The following is a 27187-nucleotide window of genomic DNA, read 5'->3' on the forward strand; positions in this document are numbered from 1 at the left end:
CCATGGGGTCACAAAGAAATTGAGTGACTAACACTTTCACTTTTTGTGAAAGAGTAAATTATCAAATGGCCTAAAATGCTTAAGGGTCCCAGGTGCCCTTGTCAATAAAAGGTGTCCCAGATCACAAGGCAGGAGATTGTCCTGGGATTCAAGGAGCACTTTTCACACTCAGACTGTGCAGTGTGAAATTTGTATTTTGGTATCTGGTTCATCGGTCAGTTTCTCATTGCTGCGGTTCATGTCAGTTTGCAAAGCTCCGACACCTACCCCCTGGATTCCCCTTCACCGCCTCCCACCCCACCGCCAGAGGAAACATATCCTCTTGTCGATTCCTGGTTTAATCGAGAAAGTCCTAGTTCTAAGGTTTTGTTTGGTCAGGTATGTGTCGCCAGGCCTAGGTTTGCATCGCACTTTTACCTCGACAGTCATTGTGCGATCCTAAGCATTCCAGCTGTAGTCTTGTGTCCTGCCTGGGTGAGGAAGATGAGGCCCTCCTAGCACGTGGCTGTGACAGCCTTTGTCCCGCGAGTGACCTGGCTGGGAACACGGGCATTCGAGGCGGAGCTTCTCTGCGTGGGCACCACACCCTTCTTACAGGCAGGCGCCAGCTCGGCCAAACAGCCCGGGTTCACCGATTGCCCCGTGCGCGCCTCGCTGGGAGAGGCGGGAGTTCACTTAGCAAGCTTCCGGGGAGAGCTCCAGTGGCACCAGAACCCCGAGCCCGGTAGCCGCGCTCCGCTGCCCGTCATGAGTGTCCCGGTGCGAGCGGGCCCAAGCAGCTGGAGGCGGGCAGCCACCTTAGTGCTGGCGGCGGGCTGGACGCGCCCGGTCCCCGCCGCCGCATCGAGGCCCCAGCCACCCGCCGAGGGATTTCGGGTGCTGCTGCTGCAGCGCTCCGCGAGCCAAGGCTTCTTGCCCGGGGCGCAGGTCTTCCCGGGCGGGGTGCTGGAGGCGGCAGACCGCTCGACCGATTGGCTGCGCCTCTTCGCGCCGCACCACGGGCCCCCACGCTTTGGCCTGGGTCGCGCGCCGCCCCAGCGCGCCGCCTTCCCCGTGCTGCCCAACGTCCGGCCGGGAGCCGTGGACGAGGACGCGGCGGCGCTGCCGGATGACATCGCCTTCCGCATCTGCGCCATCCGCGAGGCTTTCGAGGAGGCGGGCGTGCTGCTGCTGCGGCCCAGGGACCCCCGGCCCCCTGATCAGGCGCCGGGCTGCGCCCTCGCGCCGCCGCCCGCCTTGGCCGATTGGCGCGCCCGCGTCCGCCGGGACCCGCGGCACTTCCTGAGCCTGTGCGCGCAGCTCGACTGCACTCCCGACATCTGGGCGCTGCACGACTGGAGCGTCTGGATCACGCCCTTCTCACGCCCCGGCGGCCGCCGTTTCGAGACCACCTTCTTCCTGTGCTGCCTGAACGAGCCGCCGCCGGTCTTCCCCGACTTAGTGGAGGTGGTGGACTGCCAGGTAGGGCGTCCTCCCGGCCCGGAGTGGGGATCCACAGGAGCTAGAGAATGAGGACCCCGGCAGGTTCCCAGCTCCCCCCGGACCTTCCAGTAGGCCGCCTCAGGGCCGTAATAGCCAGTTAGCTACTGAGCGGGCCTGGGACCCACGCGGTCCGGACCCCGGCCCAGCAGGCCAAAGCTGTGACATTGGTGAACTGTTTTCTGCTTTTTCCCGCTTCACAGTCCCAGGGCCTCGAAGATGTCTCCCCACGCGGTTTCTCCAGCGGGTGGCTGGCGGAGATCCCAGGAGTTCTGCTAGGGGTCCTTCCTGAGCAGTTGCCACGCTTTCACTTATTTCGTCCCCGCAGCCGTTTGTTTCCTCGTAGTTCAGTCTTTTAAAATTTATTTGAAACGTTTTCATTTGAGACTTGTTGGGGAAAGGCTACCCACTCCAGTATTCTGGCCTGGAGCATTCCGTGGAGTGTATAGTCCCTGGAGTCGCAAAGAGTCGGACTTGACTGAGCGACTTTCACTTTCACTTTCGGCTACCGATATGGCCTACCTTGGTGAATGATTCCTCTGCACCTGAACAAGAATGTGTTTTCTGCTGTATTTGATGGAGTGTTTTTTAAAATGTCAATTAGATTAAGTTAGTTGATGGTGTCTTTTTAGGTCTGCTGTATCGTTTACCTACCTGTTCCATCAATTTCTGAGAAAAGGTTGTTGAAATCGTTAACGAACAGTTTGCGGGTTTGTCTTGTTCTCTTCTCAGTTCTGCCAGGTTTTCCTTCGGGTATTTGGAAGCTCCTTTGTAAGGCGTTGCGTAAGACTGTTCAAGCTTGGAACTAGTCTTTGATTGTGATGAACTAGTCTTTGATTGTGAGAACTAGCCTTCTTTATCCCTGATAATGTTCCTTATTCTGAAATCTGAAGTTTATTATCAGATAGTGATATAGCTGCTCAGTCTTCCATTTAATTAGCAATAGCATAGCATATCCTCCTCCATTTTTTACTTTGAACCTGTGTCTTTATATTTAAAGTATGTTTATTGTAGGCAGCATATAGTCTTACTTTTTATCCTTTATGATAGTTTCTGCATTTCAATTGGAATGTTTTGATCATTTACATTCAGTGTTATTCTCAAATCTACTATCTTGCTGTTAGTTTTTTTAATCTGTCCCTTCTATTCTTTGCACTATTCTTTCTTGACTTCTTTTGGATTATTTGAGTATTTGTTGGACTCTTTTTATCTCCATTATTGCCTAATTACCTGTACTTCTTTGTAATTGCTTTAGGATTTGCAGTACATCTCTCACTTCATGTGTAGTATTAGAACCATAAAATAATAAATTTCCATTTTGCCCCTCCTGTCATGTATGCTTTTGTCGTCATACATTTGACTTTTATTTCTACTATAAACTCTACAATACAGTGAATATTTTTGCTTTAAGCAGTTACTCTGTTGTACACTGCGAATGAGGGGAAATGTTTTTTATGTTTACCTATATATGTGATCTTTGCACTCTTCATTCGTTTGTATAGATTTAAATCTACATCTGGTATCTTTCTGCCTAAAGAACTTCCTCTAATATGTCCTGAATTTCAGTTCTTCTGACAGTGAATCTTCTAAATTTTGTTTGTCTGAAAATATTTTGCCTTTATTTTTTGAAAGCTATTTCATGTGGGTGTAGAATTCTGTATAGGTTGACAGTATGAGTTTTTGTTTCGTTTTTCTTCCAGTACTTAAAGATGTTACTTCATTAGTTTCCAGTTTGCATGATCTTCTGGTGAGAAATCTGCTTTTTCTCCTCCAGTTTTATTGAGATATAATTGACACACAGCTGGTGGCACTAGCGGTAAAGGACCCGCCTGCCAATGCGGGAGACATAAGGGACAAAGATTCGATCCTTGTGTCGGGAAGATCCCCTGGAGGAGGGCATGGCAACCCACTCCAGTATTCTTGCCTGGAGAATCCCCATGGATAGAGGAGCCTGGCAGGCTACAGTCCATAGGGTTGCAAAGAGCTGGACATGAGTGAAGCGACTTAGCACAGCACATTGTGTAAGTTTAAGGTGACAGCATGATGGTTTGACCTACATACACCATAACATAATTACCACAGTAAATTTAGTGCATGTTCATCATCTTTTAGAAAAGTTTGATTTTAACTCTGTTCCTCTGTACATAATGTGTTTGTATTTTTGGTTTTGATATGTATGCCTACTTAAGTATTTTCTCTTTAATTACTGGTATTCAGTAATGGCACTCCACTCCAGTACTCTTGCCTGGAAAATCCCATGGATGGAGGAGCCTGGTGGGCTGAAGTCCATGGGGTCCACTAAGAGTCAGACACGACTGAGCGACTTCACTTCCACTTTTCACTTTCATGCATTGGAGAAGGACATGGCAACCCACTCCAGTGTTCTTGCCTGGAGAATCCCAGGGACGGGGGAGCCTGGTGGGCTGCCGTCTATGGGGTCCCACAGAGTTGGACACGACTGAAGTGACTTAGCAGCAGCAGCAGTAATTTGACTTTGATGTGCATAGTTTTCTTCTTGTTTTGTTAATAATTATTTGTTTCTTCAAATATTTTTCACCTCCCCCTATTTTCTGGGACTCCAATTACATGTATGTTAGACCACCTGATAATTTTTTGTGGGTCCCTGATGCCTTGTTCATTTTTTTTTTAACTTTTTTCCTCTGTGCTTTATTCTGAATAGATTTATTGCTGTATTTTCAAAGTTTCTCTGTTTATATGTAGTATCAAAATTGCTGTGAATATCATCCAGTGTAATTTTCATCTCTAGAAGTTCCATTTATTTTTTTAAAAAACATTTCCTATTTCTCTCATGTTCATATTTTCCTTTACATCTTTGAGCCAATGGAACATACTTGTAACAGTGATTTTTAATGTCCTTTTCTGCCAATTCCATCATCTCTATAATTTCTGGGTCTGTTTCTATTGCCTGATTTTTCTTCTGGTTATGGGTCACATTTTTTTGCTGAGGTCTTGTAGTTTTTTATTGTCATTATTGTCGAGTCACTTAGTCTTATCTGACTTCCTTTGCTCAGGTTTCTCATACGAGCTTGTAAATTGTTGGCCTATAATTATTCTAGGCAGTCAATTTCAACTCCCTGGTTTTGGATGTGAGGGTCAATTTCCCCAGTGTATGTGGATATTTAGCAGTAAAGCAGTTAAAGAAAGAAAGACCTTTTGGAGTTATTTCATATTAATTGAATCAGCTCTTTTTATCTGAATGTGGACGGAAGGAAGACTTGGGAAGGAGGGCACAGCAGTGAGGTCACTTACGTTAAGCGCTGACTGGTTGATATAATGCAGTTACTTCACTCCTGGGACAATAGACTGAGTCACGCCTCTTGACCTTTCTGAAAGCTTCTCTTGCTCCTGGCTCTTTACCGTCATTGTAACACACTGCGTGTACCATGCTACATTTTGTTTGCTGAAGGTCCTACTAGGCCTGAGAGAGCTTTGTCTTGTCCACCAGCATGTCCTTATTGCCTAACCAAGGTAGGCGGGAACGAGAGACCCTTGGGAGTCCCTCCCATTTATGGGAGGAATGAACGGGCACTAAGTTCTCAATCTGCTGCCATGAATTTATACTTTAGTCTTCCTTTGAAAGTGATCAGAACCTCCTTGCCTTCTTAGCATCTCCTGTCTTTTATGCTGAACAGCTCTCCCAGTTCAACCCGTTGTGATCTATCCTGGCTTATTTACTAGTTCTCAGGATCCATGTCCTAATAATCAACCTCTGAAGGGGATCAACCCAGCTTTCTTCACTGAATCTTTCCTTGTTGTCTCAGAGGAATCTAGCAAGATACATTAATGAATTAATTTATACATTTTTTTCAGATAGATCTTAAGTACTGATCCAAGGATCTCAAATCTTGGATTGTCTATGGGGTAAACCTTAGGAAACTCTACCTTTGTCTTCCACAGTGGTCGTCTCCATCAGAGGCAATTGAAAGGCTCATATCAAAGGAAATTTTGCTTGCACCCCCACAGTTCTACGAAATACGTAGACTAGGAAACTTTGCCTCTCTCTCTGACTTGCACAAATTTTCTTTGGATCGTGAATCAGAAGGAACGGAAAGATGGATGCCGATCATATTGTTAACTGCTGATGGGATGATCCATCTTTTACCAGGTAAATCTGTGTTTACCAGTGCTCTTGTTGATATTCCCATTTAATGCTCTGGGCTGTATGGCAATGTTCTCCCACACAGACACATGAATTACAATCTATGTTTTATATGCTACAGTGGAACTAATTAGATAAGCTCGAGTTCTATAAGATATTCATAGTTTTTATTATAATCAGAAATTCTGGATATATTACTTCATATACACTTAAGTAAATATATTTCCTAGACATTGGCAGGAGTTCTCTTGAATATTATCTCACTTTACCTTTTAATTTTGAATTATGAAAACTTGTAAATTATACTTATTTGATTGAAAGAGAGTTTTGTTGGTGGTCAGTTATTGTTGGGTTAGTACAGAAGTTTTTTAGCAGCTTACAGTGGAGTTTTCTGACCTCTCTTACTTACGGCTGCTTGTCTCACTTCTCAGAATCATGATAATATTTGTTATTCATCCTGCAGTGGGACAGCTTAGCAGTTTTGATGTGTAAATGATGATTTCTCTAACCTTAAAATGATTGGAGCAGCCCACATTGAAACACCAAAATTATATGGATATCGAGATGAATGTTATATTGAATGAAATAAAGAGAGTCTTGAATTAGTATAAAAAATTATAGTTCAGGATTAAAAAGTACCAGTTATAAATATTTATGTGCCCAAAGAAAATTCTTGGCTAGAAAATGGGGAACAGGTGAGGTTAGGTGGGATATTAAAAACACAAGAAATATATTGAGGTAAACTCAAAAAGTTCTGATTATTTAACAGCTATATCAGTTCCAAACACATGAATAAACATAAATACTAATATATTGAAGGTTTTATAAAATAACACTAAAGTTAAACTATTATTTTTCAGGAGATGAGATGTACTTAGAAGATTCAAACTTTTTAGAAAACTGTATGTCCACTGAAAAAAAGACTGAAGAAATCATGAACGAAGGCAAGAAATTTCACCGAATAGTGTTGTATAATTCCCACAGTTATGGAGATTATACAGGTTATAGCATCCATGTGACAGTTCTGCCAAAGTATAAACACGTGTATCCTAAGAGCTGTGTAGTGGGTAAGAGCCGTCTGTAGGGAACAGCTTCTTTATACCTGGCCCACTTGTAGTTGTTCTAGTGAAAAATGAGGGTTGACTAGAGGTGCCTGGAACTTAAGGAACTTTATTCCTGTAAGTTCTAGGACAGTCTCTCCTATCTCAAGTGTATTGTGTAGCTCTGTTATTTTATTCTTTAAACCTTATAGTATCACACTAGTATAAGGTATTAATGTTTTGTTACCAAAAAGAGAAAAAAGATTTCACAGAGATTTCCACTTCTGTGTTCTGTTATCAAAAGTTTACATAAGACGTTCTACTGCATTATCTTTTAACTGTATTAGCATACTACTTTATATGCTAGCATACTACTTTACCGCTTCCCTGGTGGCTCAGAGGTTAAAGCGTCTGCCTACGATGCAGGAGACCTGGGTTCGTTCCCTGGATCAGGAAGATCCCCTGGAGAAGGAAATGGTAACCCACTCCAGTATTCTTGCCTGGAGAATCCCACGGACGGAGAAGCCTGGTAGGCTACAGTCCACAGGGTCGCAAAGAGTCGGACACGACTGAGCGACTTCACTCTCTTCACTCTGTTATATGCTAGGAGTTTGATCCATTAATTCCTTAGACTTTCTGCTGGAACTAATTTAAGGGTGTCTGATTAGACACATGGTGATCGGAAGACTGAGATGACCTTCAAGTGACAGTGTCATTATTTTCTTATGACTTTAGCTTGATGATTAAGATGTAATTCCGTTAAAACTAAACGGCGTAAGTTATTAGTTTACCAGATTGGAAATTACTTTAGTGATTGTTGTAAAGAAATATGAAGCCATAACAGAAGTCATAATTTTTACTTTGGAGTGCTACTTGACAGAATACAAAGAGGTTATTAGAGAAATGTAGAACTATTCATCATTAATCATGCTTATTAATGGTTATTTATTATCAGTGTTTTTAATATGGGTAATTTTTTTTACTTCCTCTTAAGAGGAATAATAATCTTTATTGATTACAGATGGGAAGTGGTTAAGAAGAAACCAGTTCTATTTCAGATCTTTGACTATATTACGCATTGTATCAATACATTTAATTTCACTTTTCATAAAAAGTATTGATAAATGAAGACTTCCCTGTAGCTCAAATGGTAAAGAATCTGCCTGCGATGCAGGAGACCAGGATTCAATCCCTGGGTTGGGAAGTTCCTCTAGAGAAGGGAATGGCAATCCACTCCAGTATTCTTGCCTGGAGAATTCCACGGACAGAGAATCCTGTGGGGCTCCAGTTCGCGGGGTCACAGAGTTGCACACGACTGGGCGGCTAACACACACACACAGAGGAAAACGTCTAGATGAGTGGTTCTCAGCCCCAGGCACTGTTGCCCTTTAGGGGCCTCTGGCAGTGTCTGGGACGTGTTGGGTTGTCACAGCTGAGAGTGAGATGCTACTGCCATCTAGTGGAGAGAGGCCAGGGATACAGTTTAATATCCTGGAATGCACAGGACAGCCACCCACCGTGAAGAATTATCTGGTCACGGTTGAGAAACTCTGATCTAGAGTAAAATCTATTGTCTTCAGTAAATGATTCCAACATGTAAATTTTGAGAGCAACAGATAGTGTTCGCATTCCATCTGGCTTCTAAATCTATAGCAGTTCTTACCGATGTTTAGCCTCGGGCATCCTATTCTTTCATTCTCATTGAAAACAGAATGTTACAGCTGAGAGGGACCTCAGTCAACACCGGGATTTTGCCGATGAGAAAACCGAGAAACAAATTCACACAGCTAGTCAGTGCCACAGCCAAGAGTAGAACCTGATTCTTTTTCTAGCAGGTGGTATCTGTTGCCTGTCAGTAGAGGCCTGATCATGTCTGCCCACCACATCTTGGTATTACAGTCAGCAGGAAACCACAACACGGCCAAGAATTGGATGGAACAATGCTTTACTCATTTCCTGGAAGCAGCAAGGCCAGCTTTTGAACGACTTCTATAAGAATCTAAAATTGGGTGGGTGTCAGTATTTCAGGCTAACATGTCCTTATCCTCACAGGTCTTTGTCAACATAAAACAAGAGTGCCCTATAATGTGGGAGAAAAAAAAGGACTTGAATGTAAGGGGACGTATCTCCTGGAGGATAATTTGTCGGAGGATCCCACATACATGGGCATATGTAGGTCACATCCTTAAAGGAAACTGCTTGCCTTCCACTTTCTCTTTTCCCTTCTCACTGGCTGGAAATGGTGGCAACTGGAGCAGCTACTCTGGACCCAGAGACAGAGGCCAGATGTGAAAGCATAACTGCCTGCTACTTGGATTGCTCACCTCTTGCTTGTTATGTGAAGAAAAATACACTTCTTTTCATATAAGCCACTGTATTTTAGGATCTCTTTGTTAAAACAGTTTAGCTTGTTCCCTGATCTATACTTCTCCCTCCTAAGCCGGTTCCCTTGGCATAGCCTTCCCTGGGGTCTAACAATCACTGAAGCAAAAATCTTAGTCATTTGTGATTCCACCTTTTCCTTCATTCCTATATCCAGGTGACTATCAAGTCCTACTGATCTGTTATACACAATTATCTTGGAATTCCCATCTTCCCACCTCTGCACTGCTATCACGTTGGTTTGAGCCACAGTTGACTCTTACTTTAATTTTGAATTTTAAAGATAGAGAACAACTGTAAGAGCTTCAGAGCCAGTCTCCATTTTCGTTCTTCCCCTCAATGCATTCCTCTTGGAAAAATGAACTTGACATTGATATGATGTCACTGCCCTCATTAAAGTCCTTCAATGGCTTTTCTTCACACTTAAACACTGAATTTGTGGTCTACAAGGCCCCACCTTTTTCTCTGATGTCATCAAGCATGCCTCTCCCTCTGCACTCCCCTCAGAGGATCTTCTTTCTCTTCTTGACTGCTCAGAGTTCTTTCCACCTCAGAAACTTAGTACATACTGTTGCCTTGAGAAAAACCTGGATCTCTGAACTGTTTTTGTTCTTGGGTCTCCTTGTTACTAAAGCTTCAGAAAAACAGATATTAAGAACAGAGGTTGGGGGACTTCCCTGGTGGTCAGGTGACTAAGATTTCAAGCTTCCAGAGCAGGGAACCAGGTTTAACCCCAGGTCAGGGAACTAGATCCTGCATGCTGCAACTGGAGATCCCTCATGCCACAGTGAAGACTGAAGATCCTGTGTTCTGCAACTAAGACCCAGCTCAGCCAAATTAAAAAAGAACAGAGGTTGGGCATCCAATATGTGGATTATTGGCGTGTCTAGATGAAAGTTCCAGGACAAATAGAAGACAAGCATTATTTATAGAATGAATTTTTCTTGAGCTAAAGGAAAATGTTGATCTTCAGATAAAAAGATCCTGCTGTGGTCAAAACAAAAATAACAAAAATTGTTCAATACTCGGATGACATTTTGAATTTTAAAGATAGAGAACACAGATTTTCAAGGAGAGGAAGAAAAGATTACTTACAAAGGCACAAAATCATCTTAGTGTGTATCACCCAGTAATGTGATACACTGGATAGTATATATAATATGCTGAGGGGAAAAGGACATATGTGTTCACTAATTTTATATCAGCCATATGTATGAGCCACAGGAATAATCCTCATTTATATATGGGCTTTGAAGAGTCCAAAGCTCTGAAGAATTGATTTGATAGAAATAACTAAAAGATAATTGAAAATAAAAACTTTTGAAATAGAGCTGCATGGTAGAAGTCCTGATGGTGAATACAGAAATAAAATATAGGAGCAACTGTAACTATTTAAATATGGCTCAAAAGCACTGCAGATGTTAAAAATAATTCAAGATTTAACCTACTTTATTTTAAAAAGATACCTTTTTCCATAAAAATTTTGTTCAGTAATCCCAGATTATGTTATCATTAACAGGAAGTGGCTATGGGAAGAATAAGAAAAACAAAACATGGAAGGAGGGAATCATTCGCTGTAGTTTTGAGATAATACTTGTTTAAATATTTTGGAATGCAAAAATGGGTATTAGAATTTAAAGGTCACTTTTCAAATCAATCAAAAGCAAGGCACAACCCCTAAGGCAGAGACAGAAAACATGAAAATGGCTATCAAACAAAAGCTTAGAATAAGACAATTCACATAGAAATAAACATCAACCATGCTGATATGCAAAAATGGGTTAAATGTATTGGATGATAAGGAATCTTAAATGTTTTTAAATCTAATTATCTAGAAGAACTTGAAAAACTAAATAAAGCCCAAATGTAGCAGAAGGAAGAAAATAATAATAGAAATTAGAGCAAAAGTAAATTTACGTAGAGATAGGAAAACAATAGAAAAGGCCAACAAAACTAAGAGTTGATTTTATGAAAAGATATTGAAGTGAAAGTCACTCAGTCGTGTCCGACTCTTTGCAACCCTATGGACTATACAGTCCGTGGAATTCTCCAGGCCAGAATACTGGAGTGGGTAGCCTTTCCCTTCTCCAGGGGATCTTCCCAACCCAGGGATCAAACCCAGGTCTCCTCCATTGCAGGCGGATTCTTTACCAGCTGAGCCACAAGGGAAGCCCGTGAAAAGGTAAACAATTGGCAAACCATTAGCTAGACTAACCAAGAAAAAAACAGAAGAGGCAAATCAATAAAATTATAAATGAAAGAGGAGACAATGCAACTGATACCACAGAAATAGAAAAGATCATAAGAAACTACTATGAACAACCATATGCCAACAAAACTGTGCAACCCAGAAGACATGGATAAAGTGCTAGAAATATGGAACCTGCCAAAACTGAATCAGGAAGAGAGAGAAAATCCGAACAGGCCAATAGTGAGTAAGGAGGTTGAATCAGGGGGAAAAAAAAAAAACGCCCCAAAAAAGAAAAGCCAAGGACCAGATGTCTTCACTGGTAAATTTTACCAAACATTTAAAGAAGAATTAATACCAATCCTCAAACTCTTCCAAAATTTGAAGAGGAGGGAACACTCCCAAACTCACAAGGCCAGAATTTCCCTGATACCAAAGCCATATAAGGACGCTGCAAGGACTGCTGGCCAATATCTCTGATGACTGGAGATGCAAAAATTCTAAAGAAAATATTAGCAAACTGAATTCAGCACATTAAAAGGATCATACACCATGATCAAGTAGGATTCAGCCCTGGGATGCAAGAACGGTTCAAAATCAAATTAATAGGTGTAAAGAAGCATTTGGCAAAATTCAACATCCATTCATGATTAAAAACTCAAATTAGAAATAAAAGGAACATACATAGTAAAAGTTACAAATGACAGACCCACAGCCAACATCATACTCAGTGGTGAAAGGTTGAAAGCTTTTCCTCTAATACCTGTATCGGGAATAAGACAAGGGTGCCCACTCTTAACCATTCCTATTCAACATAGTATAGAAGCAGTTGGCAAGAAAAAGACGTAAAAGGCATTAGAATTGGAAAGGAAGAAGTAAAATTGTCTCTGTTTTCAGAAGACATGATATTATATTTAAAAATTATAAAGTCTGCACCAAAAACCTGTTAGATCTAATCAACTAATTTAGTAGAGTTGCATGATACAGAACCAACATATAGAGATCAGTAGAATTTCTATACACTAACAAATTATCTGAAAAAGAAACAAAACAATCCTATTTACAGTAACATCAAAAACCAATGAAATACTTAGGACTAAATTTAACCTAAGAGAAGCAGAAGAGATTGAGAAGAGATGGCAAGAATACACAGAAGAACTACAAAAAAGGTCTTAAAGACCAGTCTAACAACAATGGTGTGGTCACTTACCTAGAGCCAGACATCCTGGAGTGTGAAGTCAAGTGGACCTTAGGAAGCATTACTACAAACAAAGTTGGAGGTGATAGAATTCCAGCTGAGCTATTTAATTTCTTAAAAGATGATTCTGTTAAATTGCTGCACTCAGTATGTCAGCAAGTTTGGAAAATTCAGCAGTGGACCCAGGACTGGAAAAGGTCAGTTTTCATTCCAATCCCAAAGAATGGCAGTGCCAAAGAATGTAGAAACTACTATATAATTGGACTTATTTCACATGCTAGTAAGGTTATGTTCAAAATGCTTCAAGCTAGGCTTCAGCAGTGTGTGAATTGAGAACTTTCAGATGTACAAGCTGGGTTTAGAAAAGGCAGAGGAACAAGAGATCAAATTACCAACATTCGTTGGATCATAGAGAAAACAAGGGAATTCCAGAAAAACATCTGCATCATTGATTCCACAATAGCCTTTGACTGTATGGATCACAACAAACTGTGGACAATTCTTCAAGAGATGGGAATACCAGACCACCTTACCTGTCTCCTGAGAAACCTGTATGCGGGGGCGGGTCAAGAAGTAGCAGTTAGAACCAGACGTGGAACAACTGACTGGTTCAAAATTGGGAAAGGATTATGTCAAGGCTGAATATAGTCACCCTGCTTATTTAACTTATATGCAGTATACATCAGGCGAAATGCCAGGCTGGATGAATCATAAGCTGAAATCAAGATTGTTGGGAGAAATATCACCAACTTCAGTTATGCAGATGATACCACTCTAATGGCAGAAAGTAAAGAGGAACTAAAGAGCCTCTTAATGAAGGTGAAAGAGGAAAGTGAAAAAGCTGGCTTGAAACGGAACATTCAGAAAACTAAGATCTTGGCATCCAGTCCCATCACTTCATTTAAACCATATAGGGAAACAATGGAAACAGTGACTGATTTTATTTTCTTGGGCTCCAAAATCACTGCAGACAATGACTTCAGCCATGAAATTAAAAGACTCTTGCTCCTTGGAAGGAAAGCTATGACAAACCTAGATAGCATGTTAAAAAGTAGAGACATCACTTTGCTGACAAAGGTCTGTATAGTCAAAGATATTATTTTCCAGTAGTCATGTCTGGATGTGAGAGTTGGACCATAAAGAAGGCTGAGCACGAAAGAATGATGCTTTTGAATTGTGGTGCTGGAGAAGACTCTTGAGAGTCCCTTGGATTGCAAGGAAATCAAACCAATCAATCCTAAAGGACATCAACCCTGAAAATTCACTGGAAGGACTGAAGCTGAAGTTCCAAAACTTTGGCCACCTGATATGAAGACCTGACTCATTGGAAAAGACCTTGATGCTGAGGAAAATTGAAGGCAAAAAGAGAAAAGGGCAGTAGAGAATGAGATGGTTAGATAGTGTCACTGACTCTGTGGATATGAATTTGAGCAAACTGTGGGAGATGGTGAAGGACAGGCAAGCCTGGCATGCTGCAGTCCATGGGGTTGCAAAGAGCTGGACATGACTGAACTACTGAACAACAACACAATTTTACCAAGGAGGTGAAAAATCTCTACTCTGAAAACTGTGAGCCATCGATCAAGGAAATTGAAGATGCAAAAAATTGAATAGATAGCCCATGTTCATGGATTGGAAAAATTGATATTTTTTGTCCATGCTAATCAAAGCCACTTCATTAAAAAGCCTCTTGATAAGGGTGAAAGAAGAGAGTGAAAAAGCTGGTTTGAAACTCAACACCCAAAAAACTAAGATCATGGCATTGACCCCATCACTTCATAGCAAATAGATGGGAGAAAAGTGGAAGCAGTGACAGATTTTATTTTCTTGGACACCAAAATCACTCCAAATTTCATGACTGCAGCCATGGAATTCAAAGACACTTGCTCCTTGGAAGGAAAGCTATGACAAACCTAGACAGCATATTAAAAAGCAGAGACATCACTTTGCCGACAAATGTTTGTGTCCAACTCTTTGAAACACCATGGACTGCAGCCTGCAAGGCTTCCCTGTCCTTCACTATCTCCCACAAAGGTTTATATAGTCAAAGCTGTGGTTTTTTCCAGTAGTCACGTATGGATGTGAGAGTTGGACCATAAAGAAGGCTGAGCGTTGAAGAATGATGCTTTTGAATTGTGGTGCTGGAGAAGACTCTTGAGAGTCCCTTGGACTGCAAGGAAATCAAATCAATCAATCCTAAAGGAAATCAATCCTGAGTATTCATTGGAAGGACTGTTGCTGAAGCTGAAGCTCCAATACTTTGGCCACTTGATGCGAAGAGCCCACTCACTGGAAAAGACCCTGATGCTAGAGAAGATTGAAGTCAAAAGGAGAAGAGGGCAGCAGAGGATGAGATGATTAGTTAGCATCACTGTCTCAGTGGACATGAATTGGAGCAAACTCCAGAAGATAGTGGAGGACAGAGGAGCCTGACATGCTGCAGTCCATAGGTTGCAAAGAGTAGGACATTACTTAACAACTGAACAACAACTGAAAGCCATCTATAGCTTCAGTCAATCCCTATCAAGATTAGTATGTCCTTTTTTTTTTTTTTTAATAGAAATAGAACAAAAAACCCTAACATTCACATAGAACCACAAAAGACCTTCAATAGCCAAAGCAATTCTAAGAAAGAACAACAAAGCTGGAAGCAGCACACTTCCTGACTTCAAGCGTTATTACAAGGCTATCAGAACAGTATATTACTGGTACAAGAACAGACACATAGACCAATGGAATAGAATCAAGAGCCCAAAGAATGAAACTAGACCCCTACCTTATACCACTCACAAAATCAATTCAAAGTGAATTAAAGACTTAAATGTGAAGACCTGAAACCACAAAAATAGGGAAAAATTTACTGACATGGGTCTTGTCAATAATTTTTTTAATATGACAACCTAAAGCACATGCAACAAAATTAAAAATAAGTGGGACTCCATCAGACTAAAAACCTTCTGCACAGCAAAATAAATGATCAGCAGAGTGAAAGGGCAACCAACTGAACAGGAGAAATTATTTCCAAACCACACATCTGATAAAGGGGTTAATATTCCATAATATATAAGGAACTTAATGGTAAAAATTCAATCCAGTTTTAAAAATGGGCTTTTCCGATAAGCGGCCTGAGATGACCTCTAAAAATGGTGCGCTATTCACTCCACCCAGAAAACTCCACAAAATCATGCAAATCAAGAGGTTCAAATCTTCATGTTCACTTTAAGAACATTCATGAAACTGCCCAGGCCATAAAGGGTATGCCTTTCCAAAAAGTCACCAAGTATCTGAAGGATGTCACTCCATCGTTACAACGGTGGAGTTGGGAGGTGTGCACAGGCCAAACAGGGCTGGATGCAGGGTTGGTGGCCCAAAAAGAGAGCTGAATTTTTACTGCACATGCTCAAAAATGAAGAGCGTAATGCTGAACTTAAGGGCTTAGATGTAGATTCTGTGGTCAGTGAGCACATCCAGGTGAACAAAGCCCCCAAGATGCAGCTCAGGACTTACAGAGCTCACGGCTGGACCAACCCCTACATGAGCTCTCCCTGCCATATGGAGATGAGAAGAAAAAGAACAGACTGTTCTTAAACCAGAAGAGGAGGTTGCACAGAAGAAAAAGATATCCCAGAAGAAACTGAAGAAACAAACACTTATGGCCTGGGAATAAATGTCGCAAAAAATAAAGGCAAATAAAAGTTAAAAAAAAGGGCAAAGGGCCTGAATACTTTTCCAAAGAAGGCATTCAGATAGCCAATAAATACATGATAAGGTACTAAACATCACTAATTATTAGAGAAACGCAAATCAAAACCACAGTGAGATACCAACAGTTCACACCTATTGGAATGGTTCTCATCAAAGAGGCAAGAGATAAGTTTTGGCAAAGTTGTGGAGAAAAGGGAAGCCCTGTGCGCTGTTGGTGGGGAATGTAAATTTGTACAGTCACTAGGTGAAACAGTATGGAGGTGCCTCAAAAGTTAAAAATAGAACTGTCATAATATATACACACACACACACATATAACTGAGAGCATTTATATAATTATCCTGAAGAGAGAGCAGCATGCTAATGTTACTGCAGCACTATTTACAATAACCAGGACATGGACAGAACCTGTGTCCATCAACAAGGAACGAATGGATAACAATGGATGAATGGACAGATACATGTTGAATATATATATATATATATATGTATGTGTGTATATATATATTAAAAAATGGAATACTATTTAGTCATAGAAGGAAATCCTGGCACTGTGACAACACGGATGGACTTTTAGGACATTACGTTGAGTGACATGTCAGTGAAAGACAAATGCTACACTATCTCACTTACATGTAGAATCTAAAAAAATCTCATAGAAAGTGATCAGATTTGTTGTTACCAAAAGAAGGGAAGTGTGAAAGTGGTCAGAGGAACAATCTTCCAGTTATAAGATAAATAAGTTCTAGGGTTATAATATACAACATGATGAGTACAGTTAACAATACTGTATTATATATTTCAAAGTTTCTAAAAGAGCAGATGGTGGAACTTCCAGGTGGTCCAGTGGCTAAGACTCTGCGCTCCCAACGCACGGGGCCCTGGTTCAATCCCCGGTCAGGGAACGAGATCCCTCATCCCGCAACTAAGAGTTTGCATGCCACAACTAGAGATCCTGCATGCCGCAGTGAGAATTGAAGATCCTGAGTGCTGCAACTAAGACCTGGTACTGCCAAATATATATATATATATATATATATATATATATATATATATATTTTTTTTTTTTTTAAAGAGTATATGATAACAGATAAAGAGAACAGACTTGTGGTTGCCAAGGGGTGAGGGAGGGAAAGATTGGGAGCTTGGGATTAGCAGATGCAAACTATTACATATAGAATAAACAACAAGGTTATACTGTATAGCACAGGGAACTATATTCAATATACTATGATTAAACCATAATGGAAAAGAATATGAAAAAATACCTATTTCTAACTGAATCACTTTGCTGTACAGCAGAAATTAACGCATTATAAATCAGATCTACTTCAAAAATTTTTTAGAAGTCAGAAAGCTAAAAATGTTTAAAATTCAAAGGTTGAGAAACAAAATACTAATAAAATTAGAATACAAACAATTGAAATAAATTTTTTTTAACTTACAAAAAAAAAAAAAAAAGAGTAGGGATGTCCTTGATGGTCCAGTGTCCATACTCCCAGTGCAGGAGGCGTATGTTCAATCCCTGCTTGGGGTACTAGATCCCCCATGCTGTTACTGATGACCCTGCACACTGCAAAGAAGATCGAAGATCCTGAGTGTTGCAGCTAAGACCTGGTGCAGCCAAATAAACATCTTTTTTCAAAGAAAAGAGTAGATAGTAAGTTTTTGTCTCTAGGGGAAAAACTTTTTTTAACTATGTTATATAACTGATGGATATTAACTAAACATACATGGTAATCATTTTACAATATATACATATGTCAAACCATTATGTTGCACACTTCAAGCTTATATAATGTTATTAGTCAATTACATCTCAATCAAAACTGAAAAAAATTAAACCTAATTATAAGTTGCTTAAAAACAGTCCTGCATGAGGGCTAAAAATAAAAAGAGAAACAAAGCAAGAGCTCAGAGAGTACTAATCAGAGGAAATGCAATTCATCATAGGAAGCAATAAAAGTTAATTTTAGTTTCTGTGTACAGTTAGAAATGGAAATATGAGAATCTTTCAGTGAGTAACACCATGCTGAGCTATGGAAACAAGCTATTAGAAACAAGGGTAATATGACAGGTGTATAATATTAGTGGGAACCATGAAGAAGACCTTCTCTGATGGACCGAGCAAGTCCATCAAAGATAAGTGAGATGTCTGGGGAAAAACCCTGGACAGCTTCCAGGCTTCTGCTTTTGGGTTGAATGGCATAACGTCAATGTTCACTTCCTCTCGATTAATGCAGAATAAAAGAATTTTAAAAGTTCCAAATCAGGTGAAGCCTGATTTTAAGGCCAATGAAGCCAGCTTTTAAGGCCAAATTTGTTTTTCATCCCTTTTAAAACAAGAATATTTTAAAACTGGGAAAGTACACACTGCCTATGGGAACTGATGACTCAAAGGTAAGATCATTTGAACTACATTTGGTGGAGGAGGGATCTGGCATTGAGGGGAGTAAAGAATGTCCCCTTCATGCCCACTTCTTAGAGTTATGTCAGTACTGGGAAACTTAGATCAGCTTCTCCCGATAACCTCTCAAGCCACCATGAGCACACCGACAGAAGAGACTGGTCTAGCATGACTACAAGTCCTGCTAACTCAGACTCCGCCTCCTGCCATGCCTAATGCTTTGTCTTCTCTCCTTTTCTCCCTTCTCTTGGGGAGAGAGAAGGGAGAAGTAAAAAAAACCTAAGAACAGTTCACTCTCCACGATGCTATGCTATGCTAAGTCACTTCAGTCGTGTCCGACTCTGTGTGACCCCATAGACAGCAGCCCACCAGGCTCCCCCGTCCCTGGGATTCTCCAGGCAAGAACACAGGAGTGGGTTGCCATTTCCTTCTCCACTACATGAAAGTGAAAAGTGAAACTGAAGTTGCTCAGTCGTGTCCGACTCTCAGCGACCCCATGGACTGCAGCCTACCAGGCTCCTCCGTCCATGGGATTTTCCAGGCAAGAATACTGGAGTGGGGTGCCATTGCCTTCTCCCACTCTCCACGAAGCCCTTTGCAGAACCAGAGTATCATCCCCATTATGGGGAGCCCCATCATCACCCCACGGTGCCTGCGAGAGCCCATCAGTTCATGACAACTTTTGGTTGCTTGCTGGGCCATAAGCTAGCCATGTTTGTGACTGACCAATATTAAACCTTCCTGCATTCCTAATTTTTATTTTTTTGGTCTTAGATTTTACTGGTAGCATTTTATTGGGATTTCAGCACCTTCATTAGTCTAGAGTTGTGTTATCTTGGTCAGGTTTTGATACCAGAATTTAACCACTTTATAAAAATGCACCGACCTAAAATCTTTTTGTATTCATCTTCTTATCTTTCCATCACTTTAAAAGTGCTTCCCATTAGCTGCGGGAAGGGGAGACAGGTACAGATCCTGACGCCCTTCAGCCTCCAGAGGTCTGTGTGGCTGAAGCCCCACACACTGAGTTCCCACTGCAGCAGTCTTGATGACTCAGCGCAGACTGGTAAATATTTTTGTTTCTGTGAGCCATGCTGTGAAAAGTTTGCAAAACACCCTATAGTAGCAGGGTATCTAATCAATGATACCCACGGGGGTTCTTGGCCTTCCCCAGTCGATAGAAATTGACGAGAGAGGGCCCATAAATTCAGGCAGGGCTTTAATGGGGCCCCTGTACCCTGAGTATGTGTGAGGCGGTGATCTCATTTCTTCTTTGGGGTGTGGTCAGGGGTCAAACTAGAGGGTGGCTTAGGTGGTTTGCCCACCTCTTTGTGATGCTGAGTGCAGGTGGCATGCGCAGTACTCTGCTTTTGCTCCAGACACCCAGGTTTTTGCTCCTAGCTCTTCAGAAATGGCAGTTGGGTCTTTTGGTCTCTGTATCATTTGGGTCCAGAATTTGCCCCAACTGCACACGGTTATTTTTAGTCCCATATAATTTCTATTTTTTAGCTGGTGGGGAAGTGTGTTCAGATGCAAGCTTTGCAGCACTGCAGCGAAGAGTCCCAGGCCTGTCTCAAAAAGTAAAAAAATATCAACTGGCTGTACTCTGTATCTACTCTGGGGATTGAGAACTGCCTCTGGGACCTCCTATTTAAAACACCCTCTTACACTGTTGGTGGGAATGCAAACTAGTACAGCCATTATGGAGAACAGTGTGGCCATTCCTAAAAAAAAACTGGAAATAAAACTGCCATATGACCCAGCAATCCCACTGCTGGGCATAAACACCAAGGAAACCAGAATTGAAAGAGATATGTGTACCCCAGTGTTCATCGCAGCACTGTTTACAATAGCTAGGACATGGAAGCAACCTAGATGTCCATCAGCAGACGAATGGATAAAGCTGTGGTACATATACACAATGGAGTATTACTCAGCCATTAAAAAGAATACATTTGAATCAGTTCTAATGAGGTGGATGAAACTGGAGCCTATTATACAGAGTGAAGTAAGCCAGAAAGAAAAACGCCAATACAGTATACTAACGCATATATATGGGATTTATAAAGATGGTGATGATAACCCTGTATGCGAGACAGCAAAAGAGACACAGATATGTATAGAACAGTCTTTTGGATTTTGTGGGCGAGGGCGGGATGATATGAGAGAATGGCGTTGAAACATGTAAATTATCACATGTAGAACAAAATGACCCAGAGGTATGGGATGGGCAGGAAGGTGGGAGGGGGCTTCAGGATGGGGAACACATGTACAACCATGGCTGATTCATGTCAATGTATGGCAAAACCAACACAATATGGTAAAGTAAAATAAATAAAAATTTTAAAAAAGGATAAAAAAAGTTAATGTAGAAAAATAAAACAGACCTGGCCATTTCCCATCTTTCTTTGACAAAGTCTGGAGCTTTCAGGTGCTCTGGTCCTGACAGGCACCTGACTGGGGGGTGGGGCCAGGTTAGCCCAGTTCAGCAACAGGTGAACTTCATGTACTTTTGTGTTTTCCTCCTGATTGGCGGCCACAGGCACAGGGCTCCTCTCTCCTGCTTGAGGCTTTAAGTGCATGTTTGCTTGACTTGTAAACTCAAGCTTGTATTTAAAACTGGAAGCTTGGGACTTCCCTGGAGGACTTTGCCTTTCAAGGCAAGGGGTGTAGTTTCTAATCCCTCATCAAGGAACTAAGATCCCACATGAATCCAGCCCAAGTAAACCAAAACCTAAAACAGAAGCAATATTGTAAAAAGTTAAAAAAAAAAAAAAAAGACTTTTAAAATGGTCCACAGTAAAATAAATACACTTGAAAGCTTAATGAGTATTGTTTCCCAAATATATAACCCTGTTCTAAACTGGTGCATCTTTTGCCATCTTATTGACACGAGCTTAAGAAATTGTTTTTTTTCCGAACTGAAATATTAAAGAATTCATCTGCAAAATCACCTAGCACCCAGCACCCCCTCCCTTTTAAAAAGCTGTGGTTCCTTCGCTATTTAAATAATATTCTTTTACTTTCCTGTTTGTTGGCTTACTAAAGCCTTGGAGACAGATCCCTGCGATGGTAATAAAAGTTAACCTTCCTTGAGTGCTTCTTGGGTGTCCTTTGTTTCACACAGGGTGAAAATGAAGTGAAAGTTGCTCAGGCGTGTCCGACTCTTTGACCCCATGGACTATACAGTCCATGGAATTCTCCAGGCCAGAATACTGGAGTGGGGTAGCCAGTTCCCTTCTCCAGAGGATCTTCCCAACCCAGGGATTGGACCCAGGTCTCCCGCATTGCAGGCAGATTCTTTACCAGCTGAGCTATCAGGGAAGCCCCTCACACAGGGTGACCTCATCTAATTCTGAGAACCACTGAATCCCAAGTTTCAGGTGAGAAACCAGAAGTTTCCAAGCGTTGAAAACTTAACCCTACGGCGCTTCAACGACAAAAAATTACACATTCGGGCCAAAACTTGGTCCATGACACCGCAGTCTGCGATCTGCGGTCATCACAAGAGTGTCCAAGACACATGAGGAGGACTTCCAGGTGAGGGTCAGGTGGGAGGAAAGTGGGGACTAGGAGCCATACCAGAAGGTGGAGGTCGGAAAGGATGTGGTCAGGAGACCAGGGAGGCGGCAGGCGGGGTGGGGAGGGAATGGGAGTGGGGTGGGGGTGTGGTCAGGGACTCTTCCTAATCCTCAAGGCCATGAAATGGACTCCGGGCAAAGTGGGAGTCGGAGGACATGAGCTTTCTAGGCGGCCACTCCGCGCCATGCGGAGTCGCGCGGACCCGGGAACGAGCCACGTGACCCCCCCGCAGCTCCGCCCCCCGACCCCCCAGCCCCCACTGCCCCCGCCTCCAGGGCGCCGTGCGCAGGGCGGCGGCGGTTGTCCGGCCGTTGGCGTCCGTGTGGTTTTGGAAGTCTCAGGGGTTCTGCGGTCTGGGGTTGGGCGGCTGGGGGCGGTGCGGGCGCCCAAGCGCGCCCCCGACGGCGTCCGGGTGGGAGCGCGGCGTGTCGCCCGCTGTTCGCAGCGGTGCGTGGCTGGAGCTTGGCTCGCGGGCTCCGCGGCGCTGACCCGGGAGGAGGCGCGGCCCCCCTCGGACGCCGGCCCTGCAGGTTTTCGCCTCCAACGCTGGTGGCGAGGGAGTGGCGACATTGAGAGCAGGACTGGGGCGAGGCCGCGGCGGTGCGCGTCTCTCCAGGAGAAGTCCGCCGGACGGCCGGCGAGGCGCGGGGAAGATGCTCCAGGTCCTCGTGCTTAAGGTGAGCGAGCGCGAAGCCCCGGGCCCGGCCATTCACCCGCTCCCGTGCAGGGGCCGCCCCGTGGGGACCCGCGCGAAGGGGTTCCGGATGGGCTCCTCCTGGACGCTTCACATTAACAACGGGAAATCTTCGTTCAGGGGTGCTCCGTGCAGTATTGGGGACGTACTTAATAAAGTTATTCGTTGTTTCTCCGAAATTCAGATTGAACTAGGTGTCTTGTATTCAGAACCTCGGGGGAGGGACGGAGTCTGACACCTTCTCCCACGCAGCTGGTCCGGGATCCGCGCAGGGTGAGCCACCGTCCCCTCCGCCCCGCGTCCGCAGTGTGTAGACCTGTTCCTCTCCCCGGATGCGAGTCCTCTCCGGCGGGCCCCCATCCCGGTTGGACAGGGGACTCTGAAGCTGCAGGCTGTGGCCTAAGGTGATAGAAACAACGCTTCTGCTGGCTGAGTGTATGACTTAAGAACTGTCAGTGAAATCCACAAACAATGTCAAGAGTAGTTTATCTGCTGCAGGGGCGTGCTTTGCCTACTGGAGGCTGGATTGAGATTGAAGCAGTAGCTGTCCAGGGACTTCTCACGACCAAAAGTGGACCAAGTGCCATGTAGTCTGGCATTTTTATGACGTTTTAAAATTAACATCTTAATTTTTATAACTGATGTTGAAAAGTGAACTTGACTAAAACATCTGAACTTATTATGCAAATACTGTATATACTAAGGGGAATTGAACATGAATTGATGATTAATGATGAGTCTTGGTACTGATGTTCTAAATGACACTTAACCCACTCCTGTTACTGAATGTGGGAAAAGACACACTCATTACATAGTTTCAGATAAATGAAGATAAAGGAAAACGACAGGAAAGATAAGTTACTATTCCTGAGAAATAATAACATACTTTAATTCAATTAAATCATATTAATTTAATGGTGTGAGGTATTTCTCATGCCGGATAGCTAATTCTACTTTTACTTGAGTAAAAGCAAAGTATTCGAGTTTAAATGGTAGAGGTGAGGAGAAGAAAGTGGACCAAAATTTTACAGATAATATTTTTCGAAGGGCTTCCCTGGTGCCTCAGACGGTAAAGAATCTGCCTGCAGTGTGGGAGATGTGGGTTCAGTACCTGGGTCTGAATTTATCTAATGGAAATTCTGTAGACATGCAGGGGGGAAAAAAACGTGATGACTGTGGGCAGCTTTGCCTATGGCGCTGGCGGGAAGCAGGAGGCCTTGACCTTGGTGTAAGAGGTGGATGGGATGACCCTGAGGGATGGGGTGACCCTGAGGGATGGGGTGACCCTGAGGGATGGGATGGGGAGGGAGGTGGGAGGGGGGGTTCAGGATGGGGAATACATGTAAACCCATGGCTGATTCATGTCAATGTATGGCAAAAACCACTACAATATTGTAACATAATTAGCCTCCAATTAAAATAAATTAATTGATAAAAAAAAAAAAAAGAAAGAGGTGGAGGTGGCGGGAATTGTGAGCCCAGCCCAGAAAGTAAGCACAGGGACAAAGTTGCAGTTTGATGCAATTGTTCTGGCTGGTAAAACTGACCCTTTGTACATTTTTTAGGTTCTAGTAGCAGATTTTTTTTAGTTTATAGTATTTTATTAGTTTCAGGAGTGATTCTATATTTTTATAGATCATGTTCCATTAAAAGTTATTACAAAATAATGGCTGTAATTTCTTGTGCTGTACAAAATATCCTTGTTGCTTATGTATTTTACACATAGTAATTTGTGTCTCATCCTTTACTCCTATTTTGGCCCCACTTCCCTCTCCCGACTAGTAACAACTAGCTTGTTTCCTGTATCTGTGAGTCTGTTTTTCTTTAGTAGCAGATTAAAAAAAAAAAAATTTAAACATTCTAGAAACTCCAAAGTATCTATGGTGCCTTAAAAATTTTTTTAATGTCTAAAATTTTTTAAAAAACATCTTTCTCCAACGTGGTATTTTGAAGATTTTCAAATTCCTTGAAAACAGGTTACAAAAGCAATATTTGAGAATAACCATATACTCTATACCTAGCATCAACAATTGTTAACAGTTTTGCAGATTTTTGGTTAACATTTTTACACATACTTGCACATTTCTTTATGCATGCTAAGTCGCTTCAGTCATGTCTGACTCTTTGTGACCCTAGGGACTGCAGCCCACCAGGCTCCTCTGTCCATGGGATTCTCCAGGCAAGAATACTGGAGTGGGCTGCCATGTCCTGCTCCAGAGGATCTTTCCCACCCAGGGATCAAGCTCACGTCTCCTGCGACTCCTGTACTGCAGGCTTTACCACCGAGCCAATGGGGATGCCCATATTTCTTTATTTTATAGAATTGTTGACTTCTTTTATTGAACCATTTGAGAATTAGTTGTGAACTCTAAATACTTATGCATGTGTTTCTTAAGAAGACGACTTTCTCTTACATAACCATAGTATAATTATCACACTTGAGAAATGTAATGTTGATACAATACTGCCTAATACATAGTCCATACTCAAATTTCTCCAGTTGTTCAGGTAATATATTTTATAACTTGTTTTCTCTGATCCAGGATCCAATAAAATTATACATTACATTTAGTTGCCATGACCTTTTAATCTCCTTTATTTAGGGTTAGTTCTCTGGCTTTTTTGTACCTTTGATGTCATTGAAACTTACAGAGTTACTCCTGGTAGGCTTTGCAAAATATCCTTCAAGTTGAATTTGTCCGTCAGTTTCCTCATGATGGTGTTCAGGTTGGACATTTTTAGTAAAAAATACTGCATAGGTGATGCCACATCAGAGGATAAGAAGTTATTTTTTATCATTAAAAAATCATTACTTTTGAGTAAAAATAATTTAAAAATGTAACTTTTTTATCAGGAAATACTTTAGACATATAAAAAAGCATAGAAACTATTATAAACACCTGGACATCTGCCACCTAGCTTTGCCAAATTTTAACATTTTGCCATATTTGCCTTGTATCTTTTTTACTCATAAAATGTTTTGTTTTTTTAATGTAGAGTTCTGTGGTATTTTGAAAAATGCATAGTCCTGTAGTCACCACCATAATCAACATAGAGAACAGGTTCTTCACACTCTGAAATTGTCTTGTGCTCCTTTGTATCGTTCCTTTTCCCCACCTCTCGTCCTTGGCAACCACTGATCTGCCTTCTGTCCTTGTTAATTTTGCCTTTTTCAGAATGTCATAAAAATGGGATTGTACACATGGAATCACAGTGGTATGTAGCCTTTGAGTTTGGCTGCTTTGACTTACCTGGAAGTAAGGCATTAGAGGCTTATCTACATTGTGGCACTTTTTAGGGTTGAGTAGTATTCTATTGTATGGATAAGTGACTGTTTATACCATCACCAGTTGAAGGCTTCTTGAGTTGTTTCTAAATCATGTTTCCATGTGCTTGTTTTTTCCCATGCATCTGTCTTTTTTTGTCAAGTATCTGCTCAGATCTGCCCATTCTTCTGACATGGCGGTTTGTTTGCTTATTGACTTTGAAAAGTTCTTTACATATTCTGGATAAAGTTCTTTGGATATGTGACTTGTAAATATTGCCCCAGTTTGTGGCTTATCTCTTCATTCCTCTAACAATACCTTTCAAAGAGCTTTAAATTTAAAAGAAGGTTTAAATTCGGATTAAGTCCAGTTTATCAATTTTTGCTTATACAAATTGTACTTTTGGTGTTTTATCTAAGAAGTCTTTGCTTAACCCACAGTCACAAAGATTTCACCCCATGTATTCCTCAAAAAATTTTTATAGTCTTATATTTTACTTTTAGATAAATGATCCCTCGAAGTTAATTTTTATATACATTATGAGGAATGGATCAAGGTTCATTTTTTTTGTATATATATCTAATTTTTTCAGCATCATTTGTTGAAAAAAACTACCCTTCTTCCATTGAATTGCCTTTGTGCCATTATTGAAAATCAGTTGAGCACATATATGTGATTCTGTTTCTGTTCTGTTGATTTATATATTTGTGAATTCTCCAGTACCACACAGTTCTGATTGCTGCAGCTTTATATTAAGCCTCAAAATCGGATAGTGTGAGTGTTCCAACTGTGTTGTTCTTTTTCAGAATTACAGGCGCTGTTCTAGTTCCACTGGCCTTTCAATAAGAATTTCAGAAATAGTTCATTGATTTCTTAACTCATTTTGAGGGGAAATCAGAATCTTAACATTCCATGGATACAGTGTATCTGCATTACAGGCCTTCTTTGATTTATTTCATCAGTGTTTTTTACCTTTTAGCATACAAATTTTGTTAGATTTCCTCCTAGGTAATTCCTGCTTTTTGGTGCTGTTGCAAATGGCACTGTTTTTTATATTTAAATTTCCAATGTTTAATGTAGACATACAGTTGTATTTATTATATGACCTTGTACCCCAAAACCTTGT

At 41.7% G+C, this 27187-nt stretch overlaps 2 protein-coding genes across 4 annotated transcripts in view; both read left to right on the forward strand.

The window, feature by feature from the left end:
- Positions 1-490: 490 nt before the first annotated feature.
- On the forward strand, positions 491-14959 carry NUDT19 (nudix hydrolase 19). 2 transcript variants are annotated; one of them, XM_061387894.1, is made up of 4 exons: positions 491-1461; positions 5398-5605; positions 6460-6543; positions 8692-14959. In XM_061387894.1, the coding sequence occupies exons 1-4, from the start codon at positions 748-750 to the stop codon at positions 8826-8828; spliced, it is 1143 nt and encodes a 380-aa protein (XP_061243878.1). In that variant the 5' UTR covers positions 491-747; the 3' UTR covers positions 8829-14959. The 2 variants fall into 2 exon arrangements, with proteins under 2 accessions (XP_061243878.1, XP_061243877.1); XM_061387893.1 differs by having other exon boundaries at positions 497-1461; positions 6460-14959.
- Positions 14960-22511: 7552 nt separating this feature from the next.
- The window catches only part of TDRD12 (tudor domain containing 12), a 76055-nt gene continuing 71379 nt past the window's right edge, over positions 22512-27187 (forward strand). For both annotated transcript variants that reach the window (XM_061387887.1, XM_061387888.1), the window contains exon 1: positions 22512-22778. In XM_061387887.1, coding sequence (XP_061243871.1) covers positions 22755-22778 — 24 coding nt within the window. In that variant the 5' untranslated portion in view covers positions 22512-22754. The remainder of the gene's footprint in view (positions 22779-27187) is intronic.

This window comes from Bos javanicus, chromosome 18 (genome assembly GCF_032452875.1).
Source record: "Bos javanicus breed banteng chromosome 18, ARS-OSU_banteng_1.0, whole genome shotgun sequence".
In the NCBI taxonomy this organism is placed as follows: Eukaryota; Metazoa; Chordata; class Mammalia; order Artiodactyla; family Bovidae; genus Bos; species Bos javanicus.